This window comes from Ammospiza caudacuta, chromosome 1 (assembly GCF_027887145.1).
Source record: "Ammospiza caudacuta isolate bAmmCau1 chromosome 1, bAmmCau1.pri, whole genome shotgun sequence".
Classification (NCBI taxonomy): domain Eukaryota; kingdom Metazoa; phylum Chordata; class Aves; order Passeriformes; family Passerellidae; genus Ammospiza; species Ammospiza caudacuta.
The window spans coordinates 83,858,981-83,874,411 of NC_080593.1; the positions used below are offsets into that span (position 1 = coordinate 83,858,981).

Consider the following 15,431-nt stretch of genomic DNA (forward strand, 5'->3'; position numbering starts at 1 on the left):
GGCTTGTGGAAGTGCATCTCCATCATTCCCGAAGTTTAAACCAAGGTGTGCTCCCTCTCTCCGAGAGACATGTAGATCAAACAGAGACTACTTCATGCAACCAGCACAGTCTGTTGAAGAATCCTTCTTAACCCAGCAGGAGGCTTCATCTCAGCATCTGTAATTGCAACAGACCCTGGATCAAGAGCATCCTAAGCTTTACAGCTTTAAGGAAGCCACTTTTTTGATGTAAAATCTTGCAGAGGATAACAAAGGAATGACAAAACCAGTCAGATAGGCTCTGCCAATTTTCAAAATGAGCAGATGCTTCGGGACATCGATTTTTCTCTCTCATACACTGAAGGTATGATTAACTTTTAAAGTGCTATGGGATGCCAATCAGTCACTGAAAGATGCTGAGAAACTGAAGAAGGTCCAGCAAAGGCCTATCAAACACATTACAAGGCAGGAGAACCTGACATAAGAAGACTGAAAGATGGTTGTTCAGTCAAGAGAAAGCTCAGAGAAGATACAATGGAAGCCTCAAAACATAGGAAGCAATTATAAGGGAGACGCAGGTATTCTCTACTGAAGGATGTTTGCTACATATACAAGATATAAATATATATACAAGAAACAATATATATATAAGATATATATACTATAATATCCTATATGAACTTAAGGTACATCACTGACAAATGGTATTTCTCATTTTAGTGCCATCAGTATCTCTGGCCTAAGCCCTTATTTGTCCTCTCAATTTTCAAAACAGACACTTTTTGCTTACACTCCAAAGTATAAACAATAGTAACCTAAAAATATACAGAGGGCAAATGAAATGGAATTAGGGAGCATCATTCAGTTCTTCCCACAAATTCGCAAGAATGCAGTGCACTCAGTACCTCCAATAACTGCCAAGCTATTCATAACACTTAGCACATTTTACAAAGACAGAATAGAAAACTAGGAACAACGCAGAAACTAAACATTCTTAACACATTTACAAACAGTGGCAAGACTGCCACTCTTTCTGAATGAAACAGGAAGTTAAAGAAGAGATGAAAGACAATAGTTTTGCCTCACAGACTATGATCCATTTGTTTTGATTCTGTAGAGGTGATGTGTCTAAAAATACAACATCTTCTGAAAGTATTCTTTTCGATATACCAAATGTTAATGGTCTAGAGAGGCAAGAAAAACAAATATTTTTTGCAAACGGCAACTTTAACCCAAAACAATTTTAGAGGAGTGGCAAACATTAATACTGCTTTAGCAGTGTATTGATGCCCAGAATAAAAGCCATAGGTTAGCAAAAAACTGAAGAGTAATATTCTCCCTGATTTTTTCCACTACAAATATCAATAACTGTATTACTGAATTATTTAAATACTATATTAACTGCAGATGACCACAGTTCTTGCTTAATATACAGCACAACTTCACAACCTTCACAACAAGACACTCAACTAATCCAAATCAGGAAGAGAAAAGCAATAATTGCTTGCTCATAATTTAAAATTTCTACAGAGAGTTACATCTCAGAACACATGTTGTTCACCAAACTTCAATTTCAGTATTCCATAGAACACATTCCTGAAGCCATAACTGGAAATAAAATGTATTTTCCTGAAAAACAAATCACAAGGCAGGACATTTGTGTAAAATCACTTTGAGGCATAGTGTTTCTCAAAGTAAGCCATAAGCATCTCAAAAGTTAGGTCAAAACTATTATTTGCTTTGTTCTTAATGATACTCATAATAAATAGTATAACGTCTGTCTTTCTTGTTCTATTAGTATGTTTATAAAAATGTGTTTACCTTAAAGATTCAGTATCATTTTGGTGCACAAGTTAAAATAAATCTGTTTCCTTAACATGGCATAACTATGCTAAAAAACCAAACATGTCTTTGTTTTTCAGAATGAAATCCTATGTTTTCCTTAAAAAATACGCGTTTCTATCAATGTCTGCTGGGATCATCACAGCACTACAACTAAAACTGTAATAATTCACCATTTAAATATCTTCTGTAAAAGAGTAAAGAAAAACAACTCCTAATATTTGGATTTGTACAAATTATTAATCTGCAGGATCATGTGGTGGATTATCAAAGTTGAGTTACAATCTAAGACACAACTGCAAACACAGATGGGTTCCCAAAATGTCATGGAGTCTGGAGCCAGCCAGACTCATTCAATCATTGGGACCAATCAGGATGAGGCAGTAAAATTCCTATCAATGGTTGAGAACTACAGAAGGAGGGCAAGACCTAGAGCAGACTTGTAGAGTACAATGTCTTCACAGCAGAAATTTAACCCTGCTGACTTGAGCATATTCAAAGGAACAAAGTCAAAGATAACATTTTGCTACTTGGAAAAATCCTTGGTGTTGGAAGTAAGGCCTTAATGAGGTAAGGAGATGAACAACATTCTTTACAAACCAGAGGGGTAGGGCACCTACCACAGTACAGCTGCATCACATACTTTTTCAAGCAATTTAATTTTCCACGTTGGTAAGTGCTACATGGCTGTAGATTCCACCACTTTCATGTGTAATTCAGGAGGACATAACATTAATGACACCCTCATCATGATAAAGTGCATTATCCATGAATTAGCAATTCAGAAATCAAGAGAGAAGTAAGTTTGTACTCCCAAGCACGCACCAAGGCACTCCTGGCTCATGAACCAGGCAACTCAACGCACAGGTAATCATTAACTGCAGAGAGCACCTACCTGCCAGACCAAGTGCTCCTTCACAACAGCTGTACCTGACAGACAGACGCTCAGCACGATCGTGTGGGACGCAGAGGTCACCACGCTGGCAACTATGGCGTCCCTCATGTTGAAGGGCAGCATGGTGTACACCACGAAAATGATGAACAAGAAAAACGATACCTGGGCAAGACAAAAAAAAAAGGAAGCATGTCAAATTCACTTTGGAATAAGATTTTTATAAATAGCATTTAATTTTGAACTGTCTTCAGCATAAAGTTACACACCAGCTTTTCATAAGGAAGTCATTGCTAAACACTGAAAAAATGGATTTAGGAAGAATTATTTTTTAAGAGTGTTGGAAAATTTACATTCTATTAGACTTAAGAAGTGTGGTCTCAAGATACTAAGTCATGGCTTCAGACCTACAGAATACTCCAAACTTTTCAAATTTTACTCCAAATTTATATTTTCAAATTTTTATTAATACTCTATTTACAAGTAAAGAGTTATCCCAGGACTAGTGAATTCTGATTATGACGTGCATTACAAAACAATCTGCCAAACTCCTCACAGAGCCTTAATTTCAATACAGGAAGACTTTGTACATCCTGGTGAACTAAAAATTCACAGTATAATATACATGACATTAAATATACATGACATTATGCAAAACAAAAAAAAAAAAAAAAGCTCAAGTTGAGCCAAGAAATTTGATTTAACAAGATGGTATTTCATGAGTATCTACATGACCTACGTCAAATTCCATAAAATCACTACATTTTAAAGTAATATATTTATTTAGTCATGAAAAACAGCTTCAGAAAATCACAGTCCGTATGCAGAATCTCCTGTCAGCTTCTTTTAAAGGGTACTAGTGTCCAAACTGACCTTATGGAACAAATGTACAGCCCAACCCATAACAGCAAAAGGGATTCCTTTGCTATACATAGGAAAATATATAATGGATGCTGTGCTTATGCTCCAAACACCACCACACATTTGAGAAAATGTAACTAGATTTGGGACACACGTTTTGCACACATAAGTAAGTAGACGACTCTGAAAACGTGCCAGCTGGTACATGATTATATCTCCATGGAAGGCTTTCCACCAGTTTGAGTTGCAAGCCTATTCACCGTGCAGCAGTTGCACACACACAGGACAGAACACAGAGAGCTCCCAGGCAGGTATGAGCAAGAGTAATTTGCTGCTCACTTCCCTTAGTGTCAGTCTGCATTCTTCACACCTGCATGTGACAACTCCATAGTCAAAACTGAAGTCTAAGGTATGTGCCCTGTAGGACAGTGGAGGCATTCTTTTCCATCATGGGGACAGAACCAGATGGAGAAGATGTCCACTTCTGTTATCCATCCATCTTTCTCCACTCCCTCCATTAAGATCAATCCAGCTTCTTCCTGATCTCTCATACCCTTTTCAATGCTGCCAGCTCTCCCATATACTCAAAAGTCAAATAGTTCAAAGGCATGAAATGAAAGAGAACTACAAAGGAAATGAGGGATAACAAGAAAATACAGCAAAAAAAAGGCAAAGCAAAAGCTTTGCTTCTCCACTCTTCCAATCTACCAACAGATATCGCAAGAAAAAAAAAGTGTTTGATACCTGGTTGCTTTCAGTCCTCCCTAAAAGTTTTCACAGTGATCAGATGTTAGTAAAACCAACAGCAAAGAAAAGGGTGTACAAAGTTGGTCTAGTAAGAGAAAGGCTATGCCAGTATGATGTTTTAAAACTGTCCAGGCTGAGGAAAAATCAATTATGATACTGACAGAACCAACTGGGAGTCTTAAAACTTGGAAAAGGTCTGGAAAGGTCTGGCAGGCTAGAAAAGAGAAACATAGCACCTGTTTTTGAAAGGCTGGGAAAACGGGTGAAGCTCATCAGTGTCACTTAAATTCCCACAGAAGTAACAGACAATAATAATGCATGTCATAATTAAGAGTCCCAAAAGTTAAGAAAAACATAGGTGACAGCAAATGTGATTTTGCTGACAAGAAATCCTGTTAAAGCAATTACATCTTCTGTCATGAAAACAGGCATCAGTATAGGGGAAAACCCAAATAATTAGTTAGGCAGCAAAAAGGGATGTAAAAGGTCCTCTAATACAGGTGTAAGATAAACAGATGCCAAAGGCAAAATATCCTTCTAGCCTGTAAGACCAGCTGCTTAAAATGTTTCCAGTTAAAGGCCAGGCTGGATGAGGCCTTGAGAAACCTCATCTGGAAGAAGGTTGCCCTTCCCATGGCAGAGGAGTGGGAAGTAGATGAACTTTAAGTTTCCTCCAACCCAAACAATTTTGTGATTTTATTATTAAAAAATAGTTTGAAGAAGAATCCCAGACCTAAGTCCTGGAAGAAGGATTTCAAACAGCCCCATTCTCAGTGATTTTTCAGGTAAACAAGATTTTGTTGTTTCCAAGTTTAACTTTCTCATTGCCTATGTGGTATTCACATATGTGTGAAAATTTAATTATTAGAAACTAAAACATCATTCTTCTTTAACTGGTTTGTCTCAAATAAATATACCTTGCATATTTTTTGATATCTGACTTTGTAGCCAAACCAAAGGATCCACTCCATCTGTGCGGTCCATGCTAAGTACTCTTCCAAACTTACAAGTGGATGTAGGACAGAATATGATGCTGTTGCTTTTCAACTTTGATATAAAACAGACTACTAAGCATGTGAGCAACATTTTGACATTTTGCAATGCTTCTAGTGATATCAACTGTATCAGCTCCAAATTCCTTGTACATCTGTAAACAACTGTTTTATAAATTACCTCACTGCTTTCCTTGGTCAAAATAAATGGATAATTTCAACATTCAGCAACTACAGAGAACACTTAAGAGGTACAGCCCCTCTTGACATTACATATTCAAATAGGCTGGGTTGCAGAGGAACTGTGTCAAAGAACACTTGATTTAAAAAAAATTGACCTGGCAATTCTTATATTTGCATATATTTGCAGTTTTGAAAGTCAGTATGAGAATGCTGTTGCAAAGCAGGACATCTATCAGTCATGCTAAGGCAGAAATTCTCCTCTAAAATACACGTAGGAAATGGCATCTATCAATAGCTCTTTAATTCTCTGTCAAACTGCTTTCCCCCTATTTCTAGTAGTAATCTAATGACCTAAAAGAGATCCTTTTATCACAGAGGTTGCTTTTTCATTTCACATTGGCTGAAGAGTGTTTTCCCCATCTTTCTCAAATAAGATGCTTCTACCCTTCATCTTGATCTCAGACATACATAGTATGTAAGACTTGGGACATTTCAACATATTTCAAAATGCCAGTGTATTTAAGTTTAATATTGTAGAAGTTAACACACAGAGGCTTTTGAGCAGGTAGAAAGAGGAACAGACTTCTTGGTCTGAATCACAGTCTGCAGAATGGTCAATGGCCCTTTACCATCCATGGCCCTTTCCATTATCATCTTGTAAGAACTGGCAGAATACTGCTGATAACAACGTTAACAAGCAGTGATGCCAAGCTCCAAAAGACCCCTCTATCTCACTGCAAGACTTGCTAATGCCAATGATCACAGCATGCCTGCACTTGGTGTGTGTTCCTGTCAGTCATCACAGCATTCATTTACAGTGCACTATTTTTGACACTATTAAAAGTAGCCTGTGCCACCAAACTGTGCCACAATCACAAGGCCTGCCACTGTTATGTTGGAAGCAGTCTTTCATGTGGGTCATCACTACGACTGCCTAGTTGAATCATGCTTTTTGTCCTGATCTGAACTTATATTGCTTTAGGAATTTGATTCTCAGATACTTTCTCTATGAGTTTATGTTACCCATACCTTGGAGATGGGAGTGCTTGAGCAGTGATGGTTTGCATCACAGCATGTAGCATTCACTTTTGGTTAACACTGGTGCAACATCTTACACACAAGCATGTGGTTTTCCTGCTTTGATTGAGGGTTATCCAGGACTCTGGCCCATCACTCTTGACTGTCAGAGCTTAGCAAAATCTGAGTGGGTTTGCTGCTCTCTGTATTTCTTTCCCCATACCTCAGCAGGGCCACATTGTCATCTACTATGTAAGCAGTTCCTTTCCACAGATTTAAAGGACGGCGCACTGCTGTAGTGTAGCTGCCTGGATGGGCATGTAACAGATGATTTTCCTGCAGATTTTGTGCACCTGCTTTCAGAAGGGCAGCAAAAGTTCACATACAGATTACTGCAGTGATGCCACTGGAGCGATCTGGACACAAAATAGTAAAATGACACCATGGTGTGAGATATGATGATCATGAACCCTTTCAAAATCTCATTCTTGTCACAGAACGCAATACAACTATGACTAAACATCTTCAGCATTCAGAATGGAAAGATTCAGGCTGCACAAGATAGAGAAGTAGATCCTTCTTTAAGTTAAAGCCATTCTGAGCATTTTTCATGTTGGCATTTTGTCCCAGCACCTCTAGATGTACATTGGCTACAACAGCCTTTAGTCTGTTCTGTTGACTGTCAGCTGGGAGAACTGGTATGAGGCTGATAATATTTGGTGCTTTGCAGACATTGCTACTGGAAATGCCACTAGTTTGGATTGATGGCACGAACTACAGTGGCCCCAAGCCATGAATCCAAGCTGGTTTTTGTGGACACAACCCGTTCTGAAACACCTTGTCTCCCATGTGTCACCAGTTTCTACTCCTCAGTGGGGTTGTCTTAACTGTAAAGAGTACATGGAGTAGAAATTTTAACATATTTTACAAATTAAAATTGTCTTTCCTGGCACACAGGGTATCACAGGGGATGTTGCTTTGGCACTGAGAACAACTGTAAAAAAGATACTAATCATTCATTCTATACAAATTATGTTCCAACAATGACTCACAATTTCCCACCTAGACAGCCTTTTTAACACTGTGTTAAGATGGTTAATCATAACAGGCTTGGCATGTGTAAAATTCACTGAAGCTAATGTTACTCTGACCAGAATTTTCCCCTGAGGAGCATGATACCTTGGCACTGAAGCTGGCCTGCAAATTTAAATGTACCATTTCAGCATGAATTAGGGAAAAGCACTTCTTTGGACACAGCCAGCAGTAGTGAGGCTACAGCTAATAAAATATCTCTGTTTCTTTGGGATAACTGCAACAGTGCTGGCTTTTCACTGTATAACCATAATTGAACTGATAAGACTACAAAAACTGAAACTAAGTAGCCAGCCCACTATAGGATCACTTTCAGAGGTTTTTCAAGGTCAGCTTCCACATCACTGGCTAAAAGGAGAAAAAATTATCACCTAATTGAAGAATTTTCCCTTGGAAAGATGTTTAGATTCCAGCCACTGATTTCAAATGTTGTCTGTATACCTAATTGCATAGAAGATGCCCTAGCTTTTCTAAAGAAATAGCTAGATTTTGTAACATTTGGTAAGACCTACTAATCTTAAAAACAAATACTATGTTTAATACAATGTATGTTTTATGGCATCAGAAGGGTATTTATACAAGCTATAAACTATAGATTAAATATTTGTGTTGGCAGTGTAAAGGTTGCAAATATGTAATGCTCTTTGCTATTGTAATTCTGAAGTCCAGCCCCCAAATTTCTACCTGGGCAATGTTCAAAGAATAAAACAAGCTACCCACATAAAACAAAAAAATTCAGAGTACAAAAATCAGCTTCTGTTCTGAGTCATCTATAAAAAGGCTAAAATTATGAAAGCATTGGGTAAGTGAAGGTGAAAATGTTCACTAAACCTTGAAACATCAGAAGAAAGGGCACTCAATGGAACTAGAAGGTTGGTTGAAAAAAGGTGAAATTAGCAGATAGTGACCTTCTTGAACTTACACTATCAGGATCAAAAAGATATTAAACCAATTCATGGACACCTTATCCATAAACCAACAATAAAAAACTGGGCAGGGAAATGCACCCTCTGATGTCACTAACATGTGGAGGCTGGGCAAGGTACCAAGGAAACTGACCACACAAAGTGATCAGTTTGGCATGCTGCCTTTCAGTAGCACCTTCTCTTGTAATTCTTGGAGACACATTACTGTGCTAGATGGACCCTGGCCTTTCCCTGCAGGATGTCCTTGTGTTCTGGTGCTAAGAGTCAAAAGTGCTTCAGAGGAAAAGAAAAAGATAAAGCAGTTATGACACAGTACCCTCCTTGACTTTAAAATAAAGCAAGACAATTCAGAAAAAGAACTGAAAGCCCAGCGAGACTATGAATAGAAAGCATTGTAGAACCATTCCCTAGTTAGAAGGGAACTGGAAGAAGAAAGTTGAGTTTTGAGCAACAGGATAAAACACAAAAAAAGCTCAATATTAATTTGTATAAAAATAATGGTTCCCAAGCGCCTGGTATGTCATAAACCTAAAGAATAAAGGAAGATTTGTTTGTGATATACTCCACAAAATCATTTCCAAAATAAATTACTACTTCACTGTTTTTACCAAACATAAAGTTGTATTTTCCAATAATTGTCATAGAAGTAGTAAACAAGTCTGTAAATTATGCCTTGTTCTTGATCATAGAGAACTCTCAAAGTAATAATCCCTTTCTTTTGTGCGCAGGTCTGGGTTTAAATGTCATCAGGAAACAGTCATTACAGCCTCTGCCAAAAAATTAACAACCATTAGCAAAATGGGACAGAATAAAAGCAAGTTGATTGCACTAAAATGTATATTTAAAAATAATTTTACTATAAGAGACCTTCAAATGTGTTCCTAAAGTCACATATTAATGTGATAGTAAGATGAAAGACTCCTGGAAAGGAAGGAAAATTCATATTTGAAATAATCAAGATACCAACTGATTCCATGCTGTCTACTGTGTGACTGGCCACAGAACATTTTCTTTCACTGCATGATATTAGTAAGAGACACATGAGATTTTGAAGGAGTGACCCAAGGAACATCAGCAGTGACCCACCAATTAATAACAATTTTTGGTCCTTCCTGCTACAAAAACAGGAGTCTGAGCTACCATAATCTCTAATAGATTTGAGATTATTCCTGAACACACTCAGAAAGGAAAGAATTTCATTTCTCTTCTCACACCTTGTTTTTACCATCATTCCTCTCCTCACTTAATTCTCATCTTTCTACTGTATCTTTCCACCCTTTCAGCCACATTATAGCCCAAGCAGTCAAGAAGACAGATTTGTTCTGCTGCGCCACTGCTAAATCCCTGTGAGCAGAAAGACAACTTCATAAAGCACCATGTAGCCCAACAATGGTATCTGCTGGCAGTGATTTCGCCCTTAACTGGACCAGATGACAATAAGCCATGTCTTTGTTTTTTAGAGTGATGGGACAAGTGAAAACCATCAGAGATAGTGAATTCATTGTTCATCCTTGTTATCTTTCCCTCCTGTGTTTTACTGTGTTAAATATTAAGGTCAGAAACCTAGAATTCCTGCAAGAATTCCAGATCATCACAACAAGCATTTTCTCTAAAAGGGACAGTTGATACCCTCTTTCATGCTATCTTAATAATTTATTTTTTTGTTTAATCTAAGGACAGTGATAAAGATATTATAGCATGTTATTAAAACTAAAGCGTTGTCTTTCTATGCCATCATAAGGGTAAAAGCAAATGTATTTAATTCTGGCTAAGACCATGATGCATCCTATTCAGAAGTCTGAACTGCAATTAAATTAACACATTTTAAAAGTGGGAAGATCTAAATAATTATACAGTGCATGTAAACAGACTCAAGTTCAAAGCAATGAACTCCATTTTCACATGGACTATTAAGGAGGGAATTTTACAACACCCAAGCACTATACCTCAAATTTTAAGGTAGTTTAATAAGAATATACATTAGAAACATTTTCAGAGTTTCTACGAAGAGATATATACAACTATGAAAGAAATCTAAAATACATAAAAACTTAATCTAGTTAAAAAAGTTGTGAAAATCCATGTTAAGATATGCATGCTCACACATACATAGAAATATGACCAACAACAGCAATAATTTAAAGTAAAAAATCAAATGAGCTACTACCACAGAAGAAGAATATGCCACACATCAGGAGATCCAAGGAGTTTTTTCTACATGTTAGACATAAAAGAAGCCAAACAGTGAATTTTATCAACTATTATAAGAGAAAGTAAAACTCCAAATTCCAACAAAAGTAAAGCAGAACAATCAAATAAATACGCTTGTTCTCTATCAAGGCAAAAAAAAAAGGATATGCTTACATTATGCTAAACAATAATTATGGTACATTTTTATGTTCCAAAATATTATCTTACAAGTGTATAAAGCCACAGATATTAATGCTGAGATATTTTGGAACAGCAGGTCCAATAAAACATGCTCCAGCCTCTTATAAGAGTTGATGATTATATATATTTATTTTCCATACTTCCTATACACCAGACCAGCTCCAGAGAACTGAGATAAAATTAAATTGGTAAAAGGAAAAAGTAGGAAGTAAGAGCAGAAAATAAATGGTCAACTTTTACACTGAAAGGACAGATTCAGAGGACTCAAATTTATTCCATGTCATCCTAAATGTTTTTAAAAAGGAGTGGAAGAGTGATGTGGCAATGATTGATGGGATTTTAATATTGTTCAGGGTATTCAATATCAGCAAAACATGGGAATAGTTGCAGAAGTGACTCACACTGCTGTGACTGGGCCATAGCAGACGAAACCCAACACGATAAATGTAAAATAGGAATGAAGAAAAAAATTTCAACCAAACACTTCCAAAAGTGGGCTTAACCTTAGTTATTACATCCTCTGGCAAAGATACAAGACTCACTGTGAATAGCTCTTTGAAAAAATGAATGATAGCAGGGGCTGGCTGAAAGGACAAATAAAAGGACAGCAATTATTAGGAAAAGAATAGAGAATCAAGCATCATGATGACACTGTAAGAATCCATGATGTGCACATTTCTTGAATAGTTTGTGCGCTTTTCTCCCCATCTTAAAAAAAAGAAACCATGTTGGTAACAAGCCCCCCCCCCCCCAACATTCTCTCCTCTAGCTGAACAGCCCCAGCTCTCTTATCCTGCCTTCTAATGAAAGATGTTCCAGTTTCTCAGTCATATTTGTGGCTCTTCACTGGACTGACTCACTTGAAACTGTATTGCTTGAGCACTGGGGAGTCCAGGACTGGACCCAGCACTTCAGATTTGATGTCCCCAGTGCCAAGCAGTGAAAAAGGATCACCTTTCTCCACCACCAGGAAGTGCACAGCTCTTCCTAATGGAGCCCAGTGCATGATCACACAACCATGTCCAATATCACCCAAACCCTGAGGAAGTGTAAGCCCTGACAGACCTGTGCCTCTGCCATACTGACCCACAGGAACATGGCAGCCACCAGAGTCAACCTAACAGCACATTGAGAAGCCTTGGAAATTTGAATTCATTATTGTCAGAGAACCCACCAAGAGCTGTGCTTGAAAATAAAGAAGGAGGTGAAGCAGGAGCATAAAGATGGTGACTCTGAGGAGCCATTTCCTTTACAGATCAGAAGCCCTCCTTTCCTTGAGATATTCAATTGTCAGCAAAGGGCAACACTCCCTGGTGAGCTGACATTTGCTGTGGCAGGTGTCAGAATGAAGGGAAAACAACCAGACAGTGATATGGGGTCATGGTTGGGGTATATCTGGTAGAAAAATTTAGATGAGTGAAGTGCCTGAACAAAGAAGACTTCGAGTTCCTTTGCACACACCAATGGTCCCATATAGCAGCTCAAGGCAGAAACTGCTGCAAAAGACAGACATGATAGATTTATATGACTCTGCTTACATAAAGATAATAACCTGACAAGATGGTTTTTTTACAAATTGTGGTTTATTCTAAGCATATATTTTTAGGCAAAACAGAAAAGAAACAGAAGACATTGCCAAGAAAAGGAGCATCTTGATGACTGTCACAAAATACTGTGACTGTGTACAGAGTGGTAGTAGTACAATGTTAATGGGAATGGAAGGAAACAAATTTCTTCTTTGGGAGAACTGCCAAAATAGAACCTCAATGCCAACATCTCCTTAGTAAAACTCATTAATCTTAGGAACAACATGCCTAGAAGTGTTGTTTCAAAACAAAAAAGTGGACAAAATCATGTTCAGAGAAACTAAATTGCGAGGGGAAAAAAATTACAGCTTTTAGTTGTCATTAGACTAAAACAGGTTTTTTAGCACTTACTCAAAAATCTGTGTTATTTTCCTGTGACTCCTGCCTTTCCCAAAGACTTTGAAATCATCTGCTAAAACTTTCCCAAAGACTTTAATCCAGGATGAAATTACCACTCTGGCTCTTGCACAATGCCTTTAGGACCTCAGCCTATTGCTCAGAGCATCGTACCTGCAACCTTGGCTGTTACACCCGTGGGCCATAACATGGGCCAAGACAAGCCAACCAGTGCTGCTGTGCTGGATTGCCTGGAAAAGGATTGACACTGGTGTGGGTATCACCTCTTCTTTCCCCTACCCTTCTCCCCCTCTTCAGCTGTGGGGTTTGGTTTACATGAGGGGACCCAAACACAAATGTGCAGGGATCTGAGCAGCTGCTGACATCAGCATGTTCCAGGCAGCACTACCAGCATCCCACATGGGAACCCTCATCTGGAGCCTGAACAGCTCCTCAAGAGAACCACACAGCCACAACAGGGTCAAGCGTCACAGGGAGAGCCACATGCTGAACTAGAGGGGACATGCAGGAAAGGATGTTGATCTGGAGTGCCCCTGATGCTTCTCCTCTCAGATGGCCCCTGGGAAGAGATTGTCTTTTCCTTTTTCTCTCTCTTTCCTACTCTTTTTCCTCACCATTACAGTCAACACATGCCATCAGCTACAAACCCTGCCAATAAATCTTTGTGCATGTGAACTTGTCCTAACATCTTTTACTCAACGTTGTTTTCCCCCTCAACTTCCAGAGTCTATAAGGTGATTTGTAACGCCAGAAATCACTTTTTTCTACATCAGAAAGCAGTCAGATTTTCACTAAGGTGCCAGCCTCCACATGACCATTGGGGAACAACATCCCTAGCAGCCTGGATGCTGCTTCCTTAGGAAGGAGGCAGGGAAAGAGGCAATCCAGGGTCTCTTTCACTCCTGACAAACCTTTCCATAGGGCAAAAGGCACAGTTGTGGGATACAAAAGTTGAACACCAATGTCAGAATAGACACGTGTACCAAATCTAGCAATGATAATGGCAATACAAATCATCATCACCTCTTCTCCAGTTTTGACGTGTAAAAATTCCATCTGTTTTACTCATAACACTCTCCCAAGCAAAACAGAATGAGAGAGAAGGTATTCATACATTTATTTTCCATTGCCACATTTTTCAAGCTGCCTTTTTTGAGAACGCTAATCCTTACTAGATTCATGGTATAAATCAAAGCTGTTAATTCTCTTACAGGGATTTAATTTCAATTGAAATTAAAGAAAAAAAGTGGGTAAAATAATTTCATGATAATTCATAGAAATTTGACCTGTTTTAATAACATAGATAAACCTTCACTTGAGATTCTGTCAGAGGTTTATCCTGTTTTACATAAAGACAGAAAGGAGAAAAAGGATTAAACTGGAAAGAGTTTACACAGAAATTGTATGAAGGCTTGAATTTAACCTGACAGACAGGCAGATTCACCATTACCATAAATCATCTCAAACTTCTCTCACTGCCTGCCTCTGTAATGCTCAAGGTCAAATGCTTTCCTCAGCCCAGGTTTTCCACAGTGAGCTTCTTTTCATTTTGAATTCAAACCTTTTTCTCATACTGTAGCTGGGTCTTACTCTCCAGACATTTTTGTGGATTTTTTTTTGTTAACATAAGAGCATGGAAATAAATCAAAATGATAATATAGATAATAACTGAGAAATTCTCAGGTGAATTTCAAACACACACTTTATTATGGAAATGAAAAACATAATACACTAATAAAACATCATTTCAGTATATAAGCAAATAAATATAGACTGATATTACTTTAATGTAACATCTGTATTTAAAACAATGTTTTGTAAAATTTAAAGTATTTTTGCAATAGAGAGAAGCAGTGAAGTATTTCCTTAAACTGGGTGATTTTAATCTTTATAATCCTGATTTAAAATTCAGAGTCCTTCATATTGGAAATACTGCAATTATTTTTATAAAGAGTTCATTGATTTAATGAGTAAGGTAGTCCCAGCTACTCATGAACTAGTGATGTGAGTCCATCTGTAACTCTTAAATGTTGCTGTCTTCTAATTACAAAGAAATTCATTATGTAGCTGTAAGATTAGTTAAATTAATCCCAGTAGGATGAATACAGAGAAAAAGCTATTCCAATCTGTTTTAACAAGCATAGGATTTCATGTCTCACTGCATTGTAAGTATTAAAATTAGTCAACAATTAATTTACATGTTATTTTGCAGAAAGCTCTGCCACTGCTTCCTTGTTTCACACCTTCCATTTTACACTTTTCATGGTACAAATCTTTTTCTCCTCAAAAGTTTTCAGTGGAACAATTTGTATGGAAGTCTGAATCCCCAAAGTAAAAAAACAAGCATACTCAAAATCCCAGAAAGCATTTCACAACTTCCAAAAGAATCAGAATAGCACCTTTTTACAGTAAAATCTCTCTAGGTAGTGTATACCACACACATCCAGAAAAATTACCTGAATTAAACAAGGAAATATTTAATATATTTCTTCACTTACTAGAACCAGAGCAATTTTAGGTTGGAAGGAGCCTCTGGAGGTCATCCTGTCAAATCTCCTGACAGATA

General features: G+C 37.7%; 1 protein-coding gene across 2 annotated transcripts in view; it reads right to left on the minus strand.

Annotated features, from left to right (window-relative positions):
* ADCY2 (adenylate cyclase 2) overlaps positions 1-15,431 on the minus strand; it is a 205,924-nt gene that overhangs the window by 139,555 nt on the left and 50,938 nt on the right. For both annotated transcript variants that reach the window (XM_058825658.1, XM_058825649.1), the window contains exon 3: positions 2,717-2,878. In XM_058825658.1, coding sequence (XP_058681641.1) covers positions 2,717-2,878 — 162 coding nt within the window. The remainder of the gene's footprint in view (positions 1-2,716; positions 2,879-15,431) is intronic.